Here is a 21,347-nt window from a genome sequence, read left to right as displayed (position 1 = left end):
AATAGACGGTGTCGGTCTTGTGGCCCGACTTCATCCCTATTGGATGGCCTTCCTTTAGTGGGAGGCTGCGATCTGCAAAGATTTTCCACTCTCTGTGATCACTTTGGTTACGTGGGGATATGATATGAGGTGACAATCTCTGGCCTCAGCCTGCAGCCTATAGGGCTATATTATTGCCTACGTACACACTAGGTGACTTTGCAATGGGCAACCACAAACATCCATGCATGCAAATACACTCTCACGTACAACTTGGTTATGCTCCAAATGGTTTTTTAAAATATGTTTTCTAGCTAATACCGTAATTGAGTTTGTATACGTATGTATACATGTACAAATCTTCAATAATTCTGTGGTTTTGATATATTATGTTGTTAGCAGTGGGCGGAGCCATAATTTCACATTAGAGGGGCCCCCTTCATAAAACTTGTCTTATCTTCATAATTATCATGAATTTTATATTTTAAATTAGTTAAATACTATTTTCATCTTCTACACTATTAAAGACTTGAAAATTAATAATTTATATTCCAATAGGGAAAAGAAATGGAAAAATAAAGAGTTCATAAAGCGTAATATTAAGGTACCCAACTCATACATAAAAAAATTGGAGGAAAAAAAATTCACAAAGATTTAAAAATAAAAAATAAAAAAATAAAAGAGGAAGAGAAAGATCAAGGAGATTTAAGGAGATGAGTAGAAGAAAGATCAATAAATGTTGTGGTTAATTTATAGACCAAAATAACATAATATATTATTTTATTTTAGAGTAAATATCCTGAAATTAACCTAACATATTATAATATTATATATCAGATATAAGATACAAATAGAATAGGTAAAAATGGAGTGGGGGCCTGAGACCACACTAGTCCCATATTGGCTCCACCCTGGTTGTTAAATTGTTAATTTGAACTATTGATGATAAGCTGAGTTTTCATTTCAATTCCAAATACAAGGGTATAGAAGATAATGATTTTTGCGTGGTGCTAAGATGGGTTAAGATTGAACTTCGCTCCAAATGGTGTATTAAACTAGAAATAGATAAGGGAGTGGTTTCCCCACTACTGTTTAGGTTTGGCGATTTATATGTTAAATAGTTTCCATACCTAAAGCTGAACTAGATGCTAGATACTTATCAACTTCTATCACTACCAATTCGAAGAAAATACGTACGTGTATAAACTCATAAGTATTCTCTTGTCGTATAGTTTGACATGTTATTTTAATTAGAAAACCTACGTAATAGTAATTCAAAATTATTTTTTTTTTTTTTCACAAACGATAATTGACAGACGAAAGATTTGAATTTCGAAACTCAAGGTAATAATAGTGAGGCCCACAAAATATATACATACATTTCCATTGGTGCAAGCAAGTTGCGGTGTCCATGATTTTGTAGGGCCCATATGAATCTACTAAATCGGTTTTTGGGAAAATATATTTATACTTTTAATGCAGCATCTTTACTAAAATCGATTGAACAGGGCCAGGGAATGCTGTAGATATCAAGATAATTCTTGTGCAATTAAGTTTACCCATTTGGTATGCTATTTCGATGATATTGATGCCAGCAGCAACTTACTTCAGGGTCACGATCCTACTTTATACTTTTCAGCATCTTCAAGACTTCGACCATATTTGTGATGTACAAGTGTCAATGATCTAGATCCTTCACTGATTCTATAGAGGGGGACTGATATATGCGTTTATGCATGAATGCGTGGAGTTATGTATGCACATCCTTTACCAACAAATCTTAACAAATCATGTTACTTGTTAGAAAGGAAAAATAAAACCTAAGGATCATATATATTGTAGCCTTAGATGTGAATATACCACTATAAGAAAACAACGTTATAGTCATTGTCATCTGTGTAATACAGAATGAGGATAAAGACTATAACAGCGCCTAATAATACCATATGTATGAGCACGAATAACCGTGGTTGTTAACTATTAGGTACTAATTGTGCTATTAGCTAGCCATCTCGTCATGTGCCACTAATGTCAATGGCTATAAACTAATTAAAAATACATAAATAAAGTTCATTATAAAATGGAAAGGAACCAAAGAAGGAAAATAAAAGAAATTATGTATTTTCAAGTTTACGTAGTTTTCTTTTTTTACCCTCTGTCGAACTTTATAAGTGTCTGGATATTTGTTAATCTTGACATTCTTTGAATTTTTCTATGACTTCTAAAATCTTCATGTGAAAACTAATAATCTAATATTTCTCTATCGAATTAGTATATTTTTCTCATTTCATGTCGTGATAAAAATGAAAGTTTAGTGCTTAACTTGATAAGAATAAGACCAACTTTTTGTTAATTCTCCATTATTATGTGGATATATTCCAATAGGTGACGAGTTCTTCTGCCTATGTCCGTTGGGGTGGATTCCAAAGAATAGTCAACTTATTGCTAGCTCTTACCCTTCGGTGGATTTGTCTCCTCATCTCTCACTTAATTTTTCGACGTCAAATTGGTATCAGAGCTTTAATTGATTCTTAATTATTACTAATCATATCATCGTCATGTATATGATACGATGTATACCGAATTTTGAAGCTATACTAATTCTCCATGATGACAAGACTTGCGAGCTGTTGAGATGGCAATGACTTGATCAGAAAACATACGCAGAGATTACAACGTGATCTCAAACACAAGTTCATTCATACACAATAGAACAATGTCTACAAAAACTCTTTGAAACAATTAATGACATATTGAAATTGATGAACAAAATGGTCATTTCAGCATGAAATTGAGAGTTGGCAAGTGGAATGAGAGTACCAAAAATTTATGGGAGTTGTAGATGATTGGAAATGAAGCTCTGATGATTTTCAAATCACCACATGAGGGCGCATATTGACTGTTATGAAACAAGCCGCGTGCCCATGCAAGGTAAAAAAAAAAAAAAAAAAAAACAAGGCTCAATGAACTATGAGCTTAGCAAATAGTATCTTGACACTTGTAAGTTAATCGACCATGGATTTCTGATGTGGAAAAACACAGGACATTCTAACTTAATGAATCTGATTCTGATGACAGTACACATGTAGATATGAGAGTTTAAGAAGAAATCAATATCTTCTCAACAAAACCAGAAGCTCAATTTAATTTCATTCAACACTCAAATTCGGATGATCATATAAAGTAGCCTGCTTGTATATATAGAAATTCATGGAACCCCACAATAATTACACATGTAATCTCAACCAGCATTTATCCAAAATTATAGGAACAACCGAAACACAATACTCTTGCATGAAGAGAGAGAGAGAGAGAGAGAGAGAGAGAGAGAGAGAGAAAGAGAAAAAGAGAAAGAGAGAGACTTGAGATATAGTTTATGGTACGTAGTAATACTTAAACCATTTATCTATGAGACATTGTACTGATTAACCTACAAGAAAGTGGAAGAGGGAACTTACTCATAATCTCGATTCAGCTTCGACTTCACTTACTTCGTGTTTTGATTTCTCGATAAAATAATATATAAGTGCGAAAGAAAATAGACAATGACCATCAATGGTGACATGGAGTTGAGTGTTTGCACCACCCAGACTGGTGCAGCTCCAAACCTTCATGGTGCATTTGGGTTGGAAATCAAATTGGCGCCTGAAATTAGAATCCGGGTTGCAGAAATTAGAATCAAACTGTCAAATTACAAAACATAAGAGGGAAAATATGATAAACTATGAAGTAAATTATTTGGTAAATTTGGATATGTGTTGATAAGGTAGTGTGACATTATTTGGATATGCTTTAGGAGATGGTAATATACATTTATTGAAACTAATTAATATGCTTGATCATAAGTAGTAATCCAAACAACGCGTACTGTAACGTTTTTATCGAAAACTAATTAAGCAATTCGGGCTGATTTAGACAAAGGACAAACTGATTTAGGTACAAAGGTCAATTCATTGTATATTGAATAATTAACAACAAAAAAAAGGGGCATCGCATCATGGTGAATATAGAAAGGGAAGAAGAAAAGGAATGTAAATTATTAAATATCAGATCAAGACAAAGCTTGCACAGATTGTGAAGATTTAGTGTTAATGCTACATGAGAGATATCTTAGTAATGGCTAATGTGTCATTAACACCAGCAAACCAGCTTGGCCGCTGGATGAGCATTTGGTCTATCCTATTCCTAATCCTACGTACTGCCCCCATCGAGATCTCTCATCATAAAATTGCATCAAGATTATGACAAAAATATTATATAAATAATTGGGGGTTTATATTATATATATGTATATATGTATATATGTATATATATAATATATGAGTACATGAATGTCAACAGTGAGATGCTGTTTATGTCCATTCATGGCGGGCACAAGATCGTGCAGAATCCGAAAAGGGCTATGAATACAAAAAAAGCAAAAACATGTTTATGAGAATATTATATATATTTTTGAAACCCACAAAAAATACCATGATTTAATTTGCATGAGAGAGAGAGGGGAGGAGAGAGAGAGGGAGATCCAATCATAACTTAGTATCAAATGTTGGTAAAAGAAGTTAATTAAGGTAAAGTTACTAAGAACTGTTATTATGTCTTTTCTCATAAAGCAACTTGCTAGCTACTATGCAAATTAGGGTTTAAAATATACTTGGCGTAGGGTTTTATAGGGAAGTACAGAATGAGATGGCTGCCATTTGAATATGTATATGTCCATTACCATACCGATTTTGTCTTTAATTACCTCTTATTGACTGAAATTTTTCTTCTTCCGGACAGAAAAGTTGATCGGTTCTGAACAAAAACTCAGAATCTAGCTAAGCTAGTTGCTTAAAAATATATAATTTTACTCTTTCTCTAAGAGATTAAAGTAACCCATCATCGATCTATATACAAGACTATAAATATATAGTATGAAATTACCATTTTGTTGAGAGAGACAGGTGATCAAGATTCAAGATTGGTGCATGGTGAAGTTGGGATTGTGGTCGAGATTGGCCTTCAATAGATTCCTCTTCTTTTTCTTCTTCTTGTACGGAATTCCCCGAGCCTTGGCTTGAGAATCTCTGACTTCACGCAGATACACTCTTATAGCTCCACTTGCAAATGGGTTTGTTTCTGGCAACCCACCATTCTCTTCATAAGCAGCTCTCAGCCGTCCGATCAGTGCATCAAGGCTCCCCCAAGCTTGCCTAAGTGGACAAGTGCAAGGGCCAGGAGGCTCTGGCTGCCCAAAAAACACGCACCCTTGTAAGTGCACCTTGGTCTTTCCGAATTGGTCCAAGTACCGAAGGAAATCCAGGACATGGTTTGAGTTACTCTGTGAAAGAGCAACTGGAGGCCTCTGGTTCCTCAAGTACTGCCCAAAAGTGTTCCAATCTCTCCTCTTCTGTGACTCATACCGGCTCAGTTGAGCCGGCTGCGCCTGCTTCAGTTGTTGCTGATCAGCAGCAGCAGCAGAAGCAGACGACGATCCTTCTGCTACATCTTTCCCTTTGTTGGTAGACATCATAGCCAGTGATAATTTTTTTTTAGTTTTTTTTTTTAGTATTTCTTTGAGTAGGAGAGAAGTTGGAAAGGAATTTGAGGGAGAAGAAAACAAATTTGCAGTGGGAGAGAAGAAAAGGAAATAATAATATTGAACAAGATCACATCGAGGATAGCTAGTGAGGAGACATGGTATGGGACCAATGAAAGTGCTTTAGCTCCTCTTTTTCTTCCTCTCTCACATTATTTTCTTGCTTTAATGGTACTATTAGATAGTGTTAATAATACTTTATTATTTTCCATATTTTTATTATTGTGCTTCCATCATCAAAGCAATCATTATCGAGTATATTAGCGTAATTAGTACTGTGGTTCAAAACCTGGTGACTAGGTAACCAGAGCTTAGTAACCCTAGTTAGCTTTGGATTTAGCTTCTAGTTACCAATTCAGGAAGCCCCAATCTGAATTGAAATTTGCCATTAAAAAAGTATAAGTATCCTTGGAAATTTGCAATGTTCACCTAATTAGTGGCAGTCTCTTCAAATCAATCAAGCATTTTGATTTTTAGTCGTGGATGGAAAATTCTTGGTTGTGATAGTTACCGAAATTTGGCATGACTAGTCATACCGTCATGTGGTGTTATTAATTTATAACCACATATATACTATAATATTGGTGAACGACATGTTTGGTATCTTATAAAGTTATAATATATTATACATGTCATATATATGTATGAATTCGTAATAATAGGTAGACCTGTCAATGACTCGGATTTTGATTCAAATCCGGTGTAATTAATAGGAGATGGATTGGACTTCTCAATTGCATAATCTAATTACAATCTGAATCCGGTAATCCGATTATAAATGGATCCATAGATGGATTATAGTTGATCAATAATAATATGATCCGACTTAGTATGAAATATAATTTAATTTTTCTATGCTTTATATTAATATTCGAATCTAGTGCACTAATAATACACTTAAAACTAATATTTATGATAAAATATCAAAATATGATATAAAAAGTAGAGAAATACAATAAAAGAACGAGGATACTAATGAAATTTTGATATTTTGTACATCTCAAAATAAATCCTATAATAATCTAATCCGATTTGAATCCGAATTCGATGCGTTATGGATATGGATTGATAGGTGCAATCTGGTAGTCCGAATACAATCAGAATCCAATAATCCGATTATAAATGATTTCGAATTTGAATTGAGATATATCTTATTCGAATCCGAACCGTTTACAGGTCTAATAATAGGTGGCGATGGTCATGCACAAGAATTTCTGATCATGCACTGCCTCTCAGTTCAATTTCTTGCCAATACATTTTGTGGTTATTCATTTCTGGGATGATTCCAAATTCATTGGTTCCTCCAAATGCTACACAAACAAAAACCCAATGACTGAAATTAAACTCAGTCTTATCTGGTCTCCTAGATAGATTAACAGTTTGATTTTTGACTTATGTTGGTGGAGGGGTAGGCACATCTAGCCAATCAGAATTTAAGATAAGCAGGTTGACCCTCAAAGATTTTCCACTATATAATAGTTATATTAAAAGAATTAATGATGATTACCGACTTAAGTTTAAGGACTATAATATTCTAAATGCTCAACAATAATACTTCACCACAATTCCATCAACTCAAATCTCCTACCACGTGTCACGTGTGTCATCAAGCTGAGGCCTTGGTGCTTTGGTGAGGAGATAGTGTCTCGTATAATAGGAAAGCCATAACCACTGCCAATAATGCTTGGTGATGGATACAAAATAATATCCGAACGAGATAGTGTTAGTGATGTTTTTGTTGTTTCCCTCTCCTGGTTTCCCTCATCTTTTTGCCTTTTATCAGAAAATGGCTACGGGCCAAATGGTTACTTATACATATCTTTGAGCACCTGTTTCCAGAATTCTAGTAACATGTCAATTTTCCCTTTGAGTTGCTCGACAGTTATGGGCTTTAGTTTTCTGGGAAAACTAATAGAAAGACAAGGCCCCAGGAACTCCATTTCATGAGCCCAATAGGCTAAGCAGGTCTCCTAGATTTCAGTTTCAGATATTTCAGGGTTTCAAATCCCTTTTTTAGTTTTTCCAGAGATTACTTGAAACTACCTGGTAAAGTGGGTATATGAACGTCTGCTAACTTTACAAATACACCAAGTTTTTATCCTAACTCTTACACAAACTCTCATGTAGTATATGGACCCTATATGGGTCTTACATGATTTCATAATCTTAAGGATCCTAGATTATGCGAAAGAGTTTGTGTAAGAATTTGGATATAAGACTTGATGTTTGTAAAATTACCATTATAAATAAGGGTGGTTCTATGGACATGCAAGAATTGCTTGTGAGGAGCTAAGTTGTATCTTAGGTTCTGTGTCGAGAGATAATTGGGTGTCCATAGAATCACCTTATACACCTTATACACCTTATACATAACCTCTCTTTTCTCTCTATTCTCTCACCCCATCTTCTTCTCTAGCGTGACCCCCCTCCTCTGCAACCGTTTTGGTTCACGTGGTCCCTGAAACTAAACCCTTCGGCTAATAAATCGGGCACCTATCTCCCTAGTCATGTCGTAGACAATTTTCGATGGGATTTTGTTTCTCCCCAATTTTGTACTTCTTGGACTGGCGAGGTGGAGTTGTCAAATCTAGGTAGATATTTCATTATTGGGTGTTGCGGGATCATGTGGGTTGTTGGAGGGGTTGTGGTCTTCTCTACCAGGTGAATGTTGAGCGGTAATTAGGCCCCTTCACTTTTGGCGCCTTTGGTTCCCTATTCGTGCAAAATATGTTATTTTTTCCATGATCTTTGAAGCATTGGTGCTGCCATGAGTCTTATTGATCTTCTAGTTTTCAACTCTAATTGAGCTGAGTTTGATTTTGTCATGTTTTGTTCACTGTCTTATTGGATTTATTTTGTTCAGATATTTGTATGCAAGAATCTCTATTTGGGGTGTGTTCTTTTCACGACTGAAAAGAGAATCATCTTGAGATTTCAAGATTTCTTTGATCATATATAACTTTAAATCCTACTTTCGAAGGCCAATTAGAAAAACCATATACGAGGATTAGTTTCGATGGGTCCTTCCCTTGCAAGTTCGTCTACAAGTAATATTCGCCTCTCGATAAACATGTTGAATTGAATGCACCCCAACATCAGACATCAAAATGTCACGTAGCAACTTAGAAATACGCCATATGGAGATGGAGGCATGAAGGATTTTCCAAGTTGCAATAGTCTTAAAAGGATCTGCGAGTCTCCTTCAATAACATGCTTGAGTCCTATAGCTTCTTCTTCCCAGAAAACGGATCCAAAATTAACCTTAGGGTGGCGGTTCACCGATGTATTTGTATTTCTTTATTCATTGTTTTTGGTTATATTGGAAGGGATGAAACATTTTATGGTTTTATTTTTTAACATCACTGGTGGGAAGAGGAATTGAACACATGACTCGAACGTAAGAGCGAATCCTCTTAACCACTTGAGTTACAATCACCTTTTGGAGGAAACGAAACCTTTAACCTGTTTCATTCACACTAGATATAATGTTAAGAAGCTAGAGGTGCTTGGCGAACTGACTGAGCCGTGGAAATTTTGAATGTATCTCCTCTTTTATTTCATTCAAAGGATTGACCAAAATCAATCAGAGTTCCGTACGAGTCTGTAACAGCATAGACATGTTCATTGGGTTACAATGGTGGATGGTGCTGTTTATTGGAATATTTTATTTCTTAGGATGGCGATGCATGAACTCAAAATTGATATTTAATTTAACAATATAACATATATAAGATGGTGACAAATTGATGCTAATTAATCTTTCGTTGATCTTTCTTAGATCTTCTTCACATGGTGTGAGCTGGGAAAGTTACTCTACTAGTAGAGTTGATGGGTTTGATTAGACCAATGACAGAGAAATCCTGAAATAAAATTCTTCATAACTTCATCAGTTTCTTGAAAATGAACATTCCACTTTTACAGGGAATAGTACAATTTGCCTTAAATTTGTGTATTAGTAATAAGACATACATTCAGGTGAAATATAATTATCCAAGATGGTAGTGTGTCAATCGTAACCATGTGGGAGTGTACATCAAATGTCACCTCAAATCACACAATTAGTAAAGTAAAATGGACTAATATTTGTGTGAAAAATGAACACGAATAAAACGGTTGTCAGTAAAGCAAAATAGACTAATACTATTTGCTTGAAAAGAATGTGAGAGAAAAACTATTACTAGTAAAATTGCGCAATAAGTTCATGTATTTTCAATTACCCATCTCACAGTAGAAGTACCACTGTCAATCACATGATCGGTAAAAAGGTTAAACTTCCCCTTAATGTACCGACAATTTGATGAGTGCTATTACTTTCTCTAGGTAACTTCAAATTACATTGTGAGGGTAACTTAGGTGAAATATATACTTGGGATACGTAATTTTTTTTCTTCCTGAATTATGCTATACGTTTTTGTTTAGAGAAGACTATAGCTGCAAATAATTGAAACGAAATGATGACATTCCACCGGGGTATGGCCATTTTCACATTTAATTTATCAAAATAACATTTGTGTCACCATTTTTTATAGGCCGAATGGTATCAACATAATGATCTCATAGACCAGTAGTCGCAATAATTACTCTAATTTTGGTGGCGAAATGTTAAAATATATATGCAGGGTAGGGCAGTACTCCTTAGAGCAAGAAAGGTAAAACCACCTTATCATCCACATCCTGAGGTGGATTTGAGCATATTAGTTGAGCGGGTTACTACAGTGGTTGTGGCCTTCCCCTTTATCCTGCTTGGCACTCAGGATCGAAATCTCAAGGTTTCTTTCCACCTAATATAATAAAATATATATATATAAATTTTTATGCTGCCCCAGTTTATACTAAATCACTTACTAAATACCATCAATCTTGATGTTTTTCTTAATCAAGGATAATCTACGGAGAGAGACATTTGAACTTGGGTGCAAGGGAACATGCTCACTGCCCAAGTCAATTGACCTAAAACCAACATCTGCAATCAAGAACAAGAGTGAAATTAGAAGAGGAAAAAAAAAAAGAATTTTGCAATTAAGGTGGAAACCATGCTACATAAGCCTTCACTAGGGATGGTATATTTATGAATGCATTTTGATAAATGAAAGATCAGGCCAAGATAGCTAGAAGTTGTGTAGAATTTGGATTCTAGGGTCTTGAAAATGAAGAAGGGTGCAGTGAGAAAAGTTGCTGGTTTGACGTAATCTGGTATAAGCATCGTTGTTCTGGGAATTTTGCTGGAGAAAGTGACAATTAGAATCAAATCTTGGAGACTGAAAAGTTCGTCTCCTTTGCAGACAGGTTTGCATAAAGTGAGCTCTCTCGACAACACATAGCTAGGTCTGTTGGTGAGACATCTTTATCTTCTTTTCAAAGTGGTATATATATATATATATAAACCATTAAATCCAAAAGTAGTCACAGCAACGTGTGTTCATAATTTTAGCATCAAGACCAATTAAGCCAGTTACTTTCCACCATGATTATAGCCCATGATATGAGCTCTACCAAATAAATCATCTTGTTACCGGCTTCACCTTTAGACTTTAGGACTTGTCTGCGCTTTTGACTTTATACCCTGATTTAAATATGTTGAAACTTTTATTCCTTGAGATTGATTTCATGTGCTAGTGTTTCGATAAATTGGGAAACACATTTGTGGCTCTTTTTTTCTATAAGTTGGTCAAGGGAAACCTAACAAAAGAGGAAACTGTTTTTAGGAATCACATGGTCCTCAGATTAAGAGAGGAAATCAGCTGCTTCCTTAATTCAAAAATATACCGGGACTATAATGTTAATTGATTTGAAGAGACGTGTGACTTGTCGATAGTTCTATTGATTGGAAATTTACCTTAATACCTCATACTTCCTGAGGAAATGGGTTGTTGGAGATTTCGTCACGCTTTAAGATAAAATTGATAGTTCTATGTATTAAAAGTCAATCTGACAAGGTGTGACCTATTAGACAAGGTTGTTGAAAATTGAAGAGTTGTAAGGCTACGAGGGTTCTACTGCCAAAGTTGAATGGTGGAGGGAGATATTATACATATATAGTTGAAAAGTAGAAGTGTACTCAAGATCCAACCTTATCTGCCCAAAATCCAACCTTATTTTCCCAAACCGAATGATGCCGCCATCCACATGATTTGTCGAATGAATTTGATCTCTAAATTTTACAACCAAAGTGATTAAATTGGATAGCCAATTTGCTTGTGACAATTCAATGGAATTCAATTTATGGTGTGTTTACTAATCAAAAATTGGAATTCTCATCAGGAATTGAATTCCACTTATGAATGATTCCTACGTTTACCTCACATTAAGGAATTGAAAAGTAAGTAGGGCCTAAATTCCTAATTTTGGAGGAATTCAATTCTTGGGTGAGAGGTGATGTTCTAATTCCTGGAGAACTAACCCATTAGGAATTCATCCTTTTTATCCTTACACAATTTTAAAAATTCCAAATTTGTCATCTAGTTTAACCTAACAACGAGGACATTTCAGTAATTAGCACCATTCCTACCCCAATTCCAACTTCAATAGGAATCCGAAATCTAACACCCCTCAATCCATATGGTTTAGTAAACAACTTCAATAGGAATCCAGAATCTAATTCTTCTCAATTCAATTTCTCCTAATCCAATTACGGATTAGTAAACATGTCATTAGTTGCTTTTATGTTTTATTTTCATCGTATAGGCATTTGAAATTGACGGACCAAAACACTTTTCTGTAGCATTTAATTTGTATTTTCCATTTAAATCTATTAAAATGTATGATTGGATTAGGTTTTTGACGAGAATTACTTCATATTTGAATTGTTTTCCACTATTAAAATCGATATTCTAGTTTCATCCAATTTAATTCAATATCAATTCATTCAAATTGGATTGGGTCGTGTTCTAAACTCTGAGACCATGCTGGGTTGGATTACAAAGTAATCTAATTTACACCCGTTTTGTGAGTTGGATAATGTGGTTTTTTGTTGTTGCCAATAGTTAGGGAGGGAGAGGAGAGGGGTGCAAACTCACACACACTTTATAATGCCAACCTCGAATTTAGGATTAGTAGGGTGGAGATGAAACTCCTTACCACTATACTAGTGGGGCACCGACAGTGACAGGATTCATAATCCTAATCAAATGGTTGGTTGCCTAAAAACAACATGGATTGGATTATGTCTAATCCTACTAGGGCCAGATATAGTACGAATATGAATCCTACCAAAAGGTTGGGATTAAGTTGTCCTACTAAGCCATGTAATAGCACATTTCAACTAATCCAACCCCTTAATTATGTGTGGTATCAAACACATCATTGGATTTATTTTAATCCAATGTAATCCAATTCTACCTCACAATTCAATCCAATTTCAATCACCAAACATTACCATGAGAATTGAACTCTATGAGATTTAATCTCTTGTTGTTCCACAGTAGCTCAGTGATAGAGCGGTCGGTTGTTAACTAACTGGTCGTAGGTTCGAATCCTACTTGGGGAGATTTGATTTATTTCGAATTTAATTGGATTTGATTGGTTAAAGGTATTTTTGTATAGGAAAAAGCTTGGCTCCTTAAAACTGAGAAATTCCTTCTTCTTTTTTATAACTTTAATAAGTGTCAAAATCTCATTTGTTATGAGGATGTGCTTCTCCTCAATTTTAAGGAGCCAAACCATGCTTAGTTGTGTGTGTATTTTGGTTGTTTGCATATATGAGCTTTGATTTATTTATTTTTTTTTGGGATTTTTGTAGAGATGTCACATGAACTTATACCTCAGTTTCAATTTGTCACCTTAAAGAAAAATTTAAGAGAAATGTCATCTTAATTTTGCAAAATCCATGATTTGTTATCTGACTTTAACACCATCCAATTTTCCATCAAATTTTAAGTGTATTTTAGTCTTTCCATTTTCAGGGGTATTTTAAAAATGGAAAAATCATTATAAAAAATGTATATCTTTAAAACAATTAAAATTGAAAAAATTCTCTCACCTTCCCAAATCCCCTGCGCGCCACTGGCGGCTCCAACCAACCCTGCTCACCTTGAAATCCATTCCCGCTTCCCACTTCACAGCCCCTTTTGTCTTCATCTTCCTCATTCTCTCTCGACCATTGAACACCTACCCTCCACACATAAATTCCCTCAGTCCATGCAAACCGAGTCCACCTTTTTCTTCTTTTTTTTCTTTTTGGTATTTTTCCATTTGCATATTGAAAATTTGTGGAAGGACAATTGCCAAACCAACAATTCAATATCATATGTAACATATGGTGACCAAGCAAACTTTAGATCATTCAATAGAAATACAGTGGTGTAAGTTAATGAAACTATGAAGACAAGAAAATGGTTGGATTTTGGGTGGGAAGCTTAAGTAGTTTTAAATTAGGTATTTGAAAATTTCAGACATGCTCAATGAACATCATAAAAAATATATACATGATCAGAGAGAGAGAGAGACAGAGAGACATAGGGAGGGAGAAGAGGGGGAGGGGGGTTCCTGTGGGATGTGTTTTGGGGGTGGGTGGGGAGAAAGGGAGAGAGAGAGGTCTCTTTTGTCTCTCTTTTTTTCCTTGAAAATGGAAAGACTAAAATACCCTTAAAGATAAAAATAGATGGAAAATTGAATGGTGTTAAAGTCAGATAACAAATAATGGATTTTGATAAATTAAGATGACATTTCTCTTAAAATTTTCTCTTAAGTTCAGTTGACATTTCTACCAGGGTAAAAATCCTAAAGAAAGTTACCATATGAGCTTTGATTTGAATCCTAATTAGCAGCTGCAAAAAATTGAATCCAAAACTAGATCATACAAGTTCAAACTCACAGATGTCAAAAGCTCAAACAAAAGCCCAAGTCAGATCTAAGAAATCCTATGTCTTTACTGAAGAAGCCCAAACCTTCTTCTGAGACGTGTTCAGAATCTACTGACCAAGCCCAAGTACAGAATCTACTTCACGTCGTACAAAACATGTTCCTCATAAACCTCCAAACATGATGTCGTTAGGGTTTAGGCAGTTAAACGACGTTGTTCTGTTCCCAATCCCAGAGCAAAGCAAAGCAAAGTATGAGCAAAATTTCCCCGCCCTACTAGTTCCTTTCCCCAACTCCAAGTCTCCACTGATTTAAAATTCTTCAAATCATCGAACACTTTCTCTCATTTTCTCGGGCAAATTCTGCAACCTTCTTGTAAGCTTTCTCTCCCGCCTTTCCAATGAACGAACACAGCGTTGATGAAACAAACAATGCACAAGAACAGGAGGAACATAAAGTAGAAGATCCGGAGCTGCGTAGGCTTCTTGTACCGAACCCAGAAGACCTTCCTCTCACTCCTCCCTCTTCCGTTGAAGCCAACTTCGTCTCCTATTTCGCTCCAGGTTCTTCCTCATGTATTTATTCAATTTCACAAATATGAAAACAGCACAATTGTTTTTCTAAACCCAAGCTCTCTGTTTGGTTTCCAGATTTTATGAAGCCAGGACACGACCAATACATTTATCGCCACGCCAATGGGTAAAAAATCCACCCTTTCTCTTTGTGTTTCGTATGCGCATTTGTTAATTATCTTTTTTTTGTTTGGTTCTGTGAAGTTTGATTGTTTTTGAATTGTAATTTTGTATGCAAGGTTGTGTGTGATTGGATTGGCTCCAACCCATGTGGCATTTAAGGACGAAGGGGGAATCACTGCCGTTGATTTCAATGTTGGGAAATCTGATCGCAGTGGGATTAAGGTTACTGGAAAGCGCAAGAAGGTATCTTTTATTTCTCTCTCTCTCTCTCTCTCTCGCAGATAATAGATTGTAGAATTAAGAAGATAAAAATATCAGAATAATTTTATGTATTGTTCTTTTTTTCTTTTAGAATTCTGTACTTGGTCAGTAGATTCTGGAGTCTTGTTGTGCCATAGTGCCAATTCTTATACTGTGGTTTTGTAATCTAGGAAAAATGTTATTATGCAGAATGCACAACACTTGGAGTCCAACTCAGCCTTGTGTAAAGTTTGCAGCAAGGATGCTACTTATATTGTGAGGTAGAGATTTTTTTTTTTCAATGCCTTCATCGTCTTCCCCAGTTTTCATTATTTTGCATGCAGCTCCTTTCCATATATGAGGTTTGAAGTTGTAGTTGCTTTTGGCAGGTGTTGTGTAAAAGGATCACTTTTGGAAGTGAATGATAGATTAATCAAGCAGCCAGAATTGCTTAATTCAGCAGTAAGAATCATTAATACCCTTGCATTATCAGCTGTCAGATTTTCTGTGATATTAATCATCATTCTTTGAATCATTATGTTTAAATGAAATCAATGTAGGTAGGATTGAGCACGCTTCTTCTCGTGTATTTGATGTCAATAACTGCAGCATTTGGATTTCCATATCCCTGTATAGGAAATAGCATCATTTAGTGTCTAAAATGAGGAGAAATACTACAAAGATACACATTCAGGGCAGAGAGAGAGAGAGAGAGAGAGAGAGAGATTTGGGGGAGGGGGGGTGGTTAAGGGTCTCTTTGATAGCTACATTGGATGGACATTGCACCAATGCCACTCCTTAGAACTTCATCATTTGTGTTTGAACATACTTCGTGTAGCTTTTATATGATCTGAGTCGAGGCATATGTCGTGAAGGTATTTGAAGGTTTGAGATGGCCAATTGTATTGGGATGGCTTTTGAAAGCTATGATTTAATTGAGAGTGGAATTGGCAGTAGTGACGGTGTAGGAGTAGAATTCCTAAGTAATTTGGACTTGTGGGATGGAAACAAGCTTCTTCCCTTACACGTGCTTGAGTTTTACATGCTTCTTCCCTCAAGGCTTCAGGGCCATCACATATATTAATTTGGGTCTTCTTCTTTATGCTTTTTGAAAGTGGTTTTAGTTCTTTACACTACTTCTTCCGTTTATAGCTTGGTTGCTCATTGTTCATAGTTATTCCCCTTCTTTCCAGGCAGATAGAGAAGGATATATTGCCATTATCATGCCAAAACCAGCAGATTGGCTCAAAGTCAAAGATTCACTTTTGGGTCTTGAAGAGTACAAAAAACTGAGGGAAGTTTGATGTTGAGTTTGCAAACTGTGCTCTTTCATCACTGACCCTGGATGAAGAAGAGAAAACATTGCTGTCTCATCATGGTGCATACAAGATTGCTCATCATTTGTTCCATGCCATATTACTCGCCGGTGGCAAAGCTTCATGTGGTATTGCTTTTGAGAGTTACAAATCCTAGAAAATAGTACATTTTATTCCCCTGTTTCTGTATCATGTAAACCGATTTACTTAACTTATTCAGAAAATAAAATGGTTGATTAAAGAAAAATGCAGTACATTCTTTGCATTGTTCTGATAAAAATGTATTGAAATTTGATGGCCCTGGTGAGATAATTGGTTATTTTATTACAACTTAGTTGCAAAACTAAGGGTCCATGTAGTAAAGGATAGGCCTATCTAATTTCAAAACATTTATTTTGCCCTTTATTTAAATTTCTAAAATGCAAAACGGAAAAAGTGGCTGCCATGATAACAAACAAGTCCTTTGAATTGAAATTCAGTCTAGCCATCCATAAAACAACATACTAAGAATAGAAAGGAAACCACACACTAAAGTAATCAAATTTCTACTTTGAATACTTGATGTAACCGACAGAAGTATTCACTTCCTTTATGAGAGTCCCAAGCACTGGAGCCAACAAACACTTGGAGCTATCTTCCCTGTAAAAGAACCCTAAACACTTGCAGTCCTTATCACACTTGGCCCTGCACTCTCCGACCTTCATCGGGCCATCTCCACCGTCCAAATAAGGACTCAAAAAGTGCTCAACGCTCCCAATCTTGTAGTAGTCCACTTTAGCTCCACTCTTACACTGCCCCAACTTTGGAGGTGTACAGCCCTTGCTCCAACCCAGAAGCCCTTTCGGGGTAGGGCACCCCACACACATGCCCCTACTACAATACCCATATGACCCACATTTTGATGGCAATGCACATTCTCTAACGAAATAGCTTGAAAAGAATGAGAAGCTCTCTTCCCATGTATTGGAACTCACTTTGTCATAGTAAGTATAGGCCTTGAGACTGCCATCGGACCCAAGCCTTAACAATGAGTATGTAGCATTGTAGTTGAGTTTGTTAAGGTTGATTCGTTGTCCACTGCCAATGGGACGGACTTGTAGGAGGTGCCTATGGCTTTGTGGTGGAGGAGGCGGCACATTAACGTCTTGGTTTACAGCGAGCACTAGCTCATAATAAATGGAATCATCGAAGCCATTCGCAAGGTCGAGATCAAAGGTCACGATACTTCCATAGTCGCTGCCTGTCCACCCCCCATACACAAGAAGTTTTCCACTGTTGTTCAAGTACATAGTGAAACCTTTGTGGTCAAGAACAAGGCTGTATGGCCCGTCAGAGCCATCGGCATCAGATTTTCGACTAACAAGCTTGTTACGGCCATTAGTTTTGACTGACTGCCCCAGCAGAAGAGTATCAGTAGGGTAATCAAAGCTCTGCCATATGAATCTTCCATTCTTGTCATGAAGAACCAAGTTACCGTTTCCCAGTAACTTGATGCCTGTGACACCTTTGTTGGCTGTGTTTGTTTGCCAAACAACAGTCCCATCTGCCTCTCCGAGGACCAAGTTTCCGTCTCTGCCGAAAGAGAGAGTGGCCTTCTCGTGCACTGGGTGGTTCCGGTTTGCGTCCCAGACCCACCGCATGAGGCCTAAGTCGTTTGGAACTCCGACTCTAATGGCGAATACGTAGGAATCTGGGGTGGTGTTGTAGAAGCATAGCCTGAAAGGGTATCTATAGAAGGTGTATGCATTGGTTTGGATCACACGGTAAGTAGAATGGTATTCAACGATTCCGTCTTCAAATTCGCCTTGGTTGATGAACTTGAACGTCTGGTTTGCTGGGACTTGGGATTGAATGGGAATGACAAAGAAGATGGCAAGGAGGGAGAAGAGTAGTAGGAGAAAAGGTGAATGTGGAATTATAGCTGCCATTTTGTGATACTTTCTGCTAGTTCTTGTGGGGGAATATATAAGAAAATAGTCGGAACATTAGCAACAATGTTAGAATCACCAAATTTGCTCAGTAAAAATGATACGTCAGCTCGTAAAAATGTGGCAGTATTTTGTTGAAAATTAATAAATGAGATTCATAGTGAACTAAAATCTGAATTACAAGTCAACAAAAGAGGATTGAGGGTGAGCTTGAGGAAACTAGACAACTATGGTTTTGATGCAGGACCATCTTATCCATTATTCAGCCTGATAGCCATCCAACCACTATTGTATATCCACTAGCAAGAAGTTGTAGCTTTTGTCTGCTGAGTCAAAGGAAACTAGCTGTATCCTAGCATTTTACAACCCCTACCCTTCTCACCAAGACACCTCCAACTCCCTAAAACTATTCGTACATTCTCAAACTGACCATTTTCTGTGTGCATCTTTTTTAATTAGAATGTGTAAGTGATGAAACACAAACATGCACAATAAATCTCAGCTTTATTAGGCAGATAATATAGAATAATACACAAACATTGAAGATGGCAGAAAGCAGAGACATATTATAAGTGATTTGTCTACAACTTGGTGGGTAGGTAGATATCTCAGAGAATCCATTGAATGACAATGAGGATATGGAAGAAAATGGTTCACTCAATGAGCAATAGGGTAGTCGTTGCTTGCTGTCATGTTTGGCCCAATATGGCATTAGGTAGCTGAGTCATTCATCCCCAAGTTGCTGCATATTAAATGACATCAGTTGGGTTCGTCCAGAAATGTTAATTACAATGTAGTCATGGCTAATTGCAATTTTTATGCTTAGATCCATTGCTTAATCATAGATTAATGTTAAGACACATTAGCTGCACAAGGAATGATAAAATGACTACAAGTGCTAGTGGATTAGACTGACAAAAATGTTTCTGATTTCGTCGACCCTTTACAGGTGCTAGTGGATTCAAATGGTGTTTTTTTTTACACAAGCGATGTTAGGGAGGGAGAAACGAACCAAGAACCTTGAATACATGGATAAATACTCTTAATCACTTGAGCTACATACCGTTTGCTTGTTTTTGACTAACTTTCTGTCATTTAGGTGACTGCACAGATCAGAATGCTCTGCTTCAGAGTGCAAGATTCGTCAAAGTTGGCGTCTAGGCTAGTCTATCGCTTACAACGAAAAGATATTGAACATCCCTTTGTGATCAAAATCCAAATCTGATAAATCAAAAGAGAAGGAGTTCTGGGTTCAATGACTATATTAGCCCTCATTGTTCAATATAAGTAAACGCTTGCCCAAGCTCTAAAACATAAATCACTCTCCAAAAACGTCTTCCCCTGCATTAAGACAACCATGTCCCTGCCCTTCATATTCCTTGTTTCACTCTTTGCTTTCATTGCTCAAGCCCAAGTTCCAGCAAATGAAACTTTCAAATATGTCAATGAAGGAGAATTTGGGCAATACATTATAGAATATGATGGAAACTATCGTCCGCTCGATCCTTTTGCCTCCCCATTTCAACTTGCTTTCTACAACACCACCCCCAACGCCTACACTCTTGCTGTGCGCATGGGTTTGAGGCGTTCGGAATCACTCATCCGTTGGGTTTGGGAGGCCAACCGGGGGAACCCGGTCGGCGAAAACGCCACCTTCACATTCGGGACCGATGGAAACCTTGTCTTGGCCAATGCCGATGGTCGAGTGGCTTGGCAAACCAACACCCGCAACAAAGGTGTGGTAGGCTTCAAGTTGCTATCAAATGGCAACATGGTGCTTTACAACTCAAAGGGTAACTTTGTTTGGCAAAGTTTTCACTACCCAACAGACACTTTGCTGGTAGGCCAATCTCTACGAGTTGGGGGCGTAACCAAGCTAGTGAGCCGGGCTTCAGAGACCGAAAACAAAGATGGATCTTATAGCTTCGTGATGGAGCCAAAACGTTTGGCTTTGTACTACAAGAGCAAGAACTCCCCAAAGCCAATAGTCTACTTCACAACTTCAAAATTGATAGATGTTGGCAACGGCTCATTGGAACATGTGACATTGAATTCTTACCCGGAAAATAGTGCGGATTCTGCTTATGACTTAGCCTTGTTGTATGAACCGGGCAACTCTATCTCAGGTTTTAATCTCGTTCTAGCTAGACCCAAATACAACAGCACATCATCATTCCTCAGGCTTGAAATTGATGGAAATTTGAAGCTTTACACTTACTATGATAAGGTGAGGTATGGTGCATGGGAGGTGCCCTTCACTCTTTTTGATAAAGATTCAATATTTGAAGTTGGGTGCCAATTGCCGGAGCGATGCGGGAGCTTTGGCCTTTGCGAGGACAACCAATGCGTCGGTTGCCCTACGCCTAAGGGAGTAGTGGCGTGGAGTGAGAGTTGTGAGGCTGAGAAGCTAACTTCTTGCGGGCCAAAGAGCTTCCGCTACTACAAAGTTGAAGGGGTTGATCATTTCTCGAGCAAGTACAATGAGGGAGATGCCATCAAGGAGAGTGATTGTGGTCAGAAGTGTACTTTGGATTGCAAGTGTCTGGGATACTTTTACAACGGAGATACGTCAAGGTGTTGGATAGCTTATGATTTGAAAACCTTAACCAAAGTTGCCAATTCCACTCATGTGGGTTACATCAAGGCTCCTAATCATTAATATATAAGAGCTGGAATTTTCTTTTTCTTTTTCGATAATTTATGTTTCCTAGAAGTTGCTCTGTTTCTTTCTTTGGCTGAACTTTTAATAAAACTACGGTGATGAACTGTTGTGCATAACTTAAATTATCAGATTGGGAATTAAAATAGTGGC

The 21,347-nt window shown here is 36.9% G+C and overlaps 4 protein-coding genes across 4 annotated transcripts; 2 read left to right on the top strand and 2 right to left on the bottom strand.

Annotated features, from left to right (window-relative positions):
* Positions 1-3,144: 3,144 nt before the first annotated feature.
* On the bottom strand, positions 3,145-5,707 carry LOC110758174 (protein LIGHT-DEPENDENT SHORT HYPOCOTYLS 7). Its single transcript, XM_021959981.2, has 2 exons — positions 4,903-5,707; positions 3,145-3,624 (listed from the first exon to the last, which is right to left on the bottom strand). The coding sequence occupies exon 1, from the start codon at positions 5,489-5,491 to the stop codon at positions 4,934-4,936; it is 558 nt and encodes a 185-aa protein (XP_021815673.2). The 5' UTR covers positions 5,492-5,707; the 3' UTR covers positions 3,145-3,624; positions 4,903-4,933.
* Positions 5,708-14,539: 8,832 nt separating this feature from the next.
* LOC110758192 (Single hybrid motif superfamily protein) lies at positions 14,540-16,836 on the top strand. The gene is made up of 6 exons (XM_021960001.2): positions 14,540-14,919; positions 15,007-15,055; positions 15,168-15,294; positions 15,502-15,572; positions 15,681-15,753; positions 16,485-16,836. Exons 1-6 carry the CDS (start codon positions 14,757-14,759, stop codon positions 16,593-16,595), a joined length of 594 nt encoding a protein of 197 aa, XP_021815693.1. The 5' UTR covers positions 14,540-14,756; the 3' UTR covers positions 16,596-16,836.
* A 216-nt stretch (positions 16,837-17,052) lies between these two features.
* On the bottom strand, positions 17,053-18,588 carry LOC110758191 (EP1-like glycoprotein 2). The gene has a single exon (XM_021960000.2). It carries the CDS (start codon positions 18,533-18,535, stop codon positions 17,153-17,155), a length of 1,383 nt encoding a protein of 460 aa, XP_021815692.1. The 5' UTR covers positions 18,536-18,588; the 3' UTR covers positions 17,053-17,152.
* A 1,248-nt stretch (positions 18,589-19,836) lies between these two features.
* On the top strand, positions 19,837-21,313 carry LOC110758199 (epidermis-specific secreted glycoprotein EP1). Its single transcript, XM_021960010.2, has one exon. It carries the CDS (start codon positions 19,893-19,895, stop codon positions 21,192-21,194), a length of 1,302 nt encoding a protein of 433 aa, XP_021815702.2. The 5' UTR covers positions 19,837-19,892; the 3' UTR covers positions 21,195-21,313.
* The last annotated feature ends 34 nt before the right edge of the window (positions 21,314-21,347 follow it).

This window comes from Prunus avium, chromosome 4 (assembly GCF_965620075.1).
Source record: "Prunus avium chromosome 4, drPruAviu1.hap1.1, whole genome shotgun sequence".
NCBI lineage: Eukaryota > Viridiplantae > Streptophyta > Magnoliopsida > Rosales > Rosaceae > Prunus > Prunus avium.
Note: the sequence above shows the minus strand (reverse complement) of the source record. Positions and strands in the feature narration are given on the sequence as shown.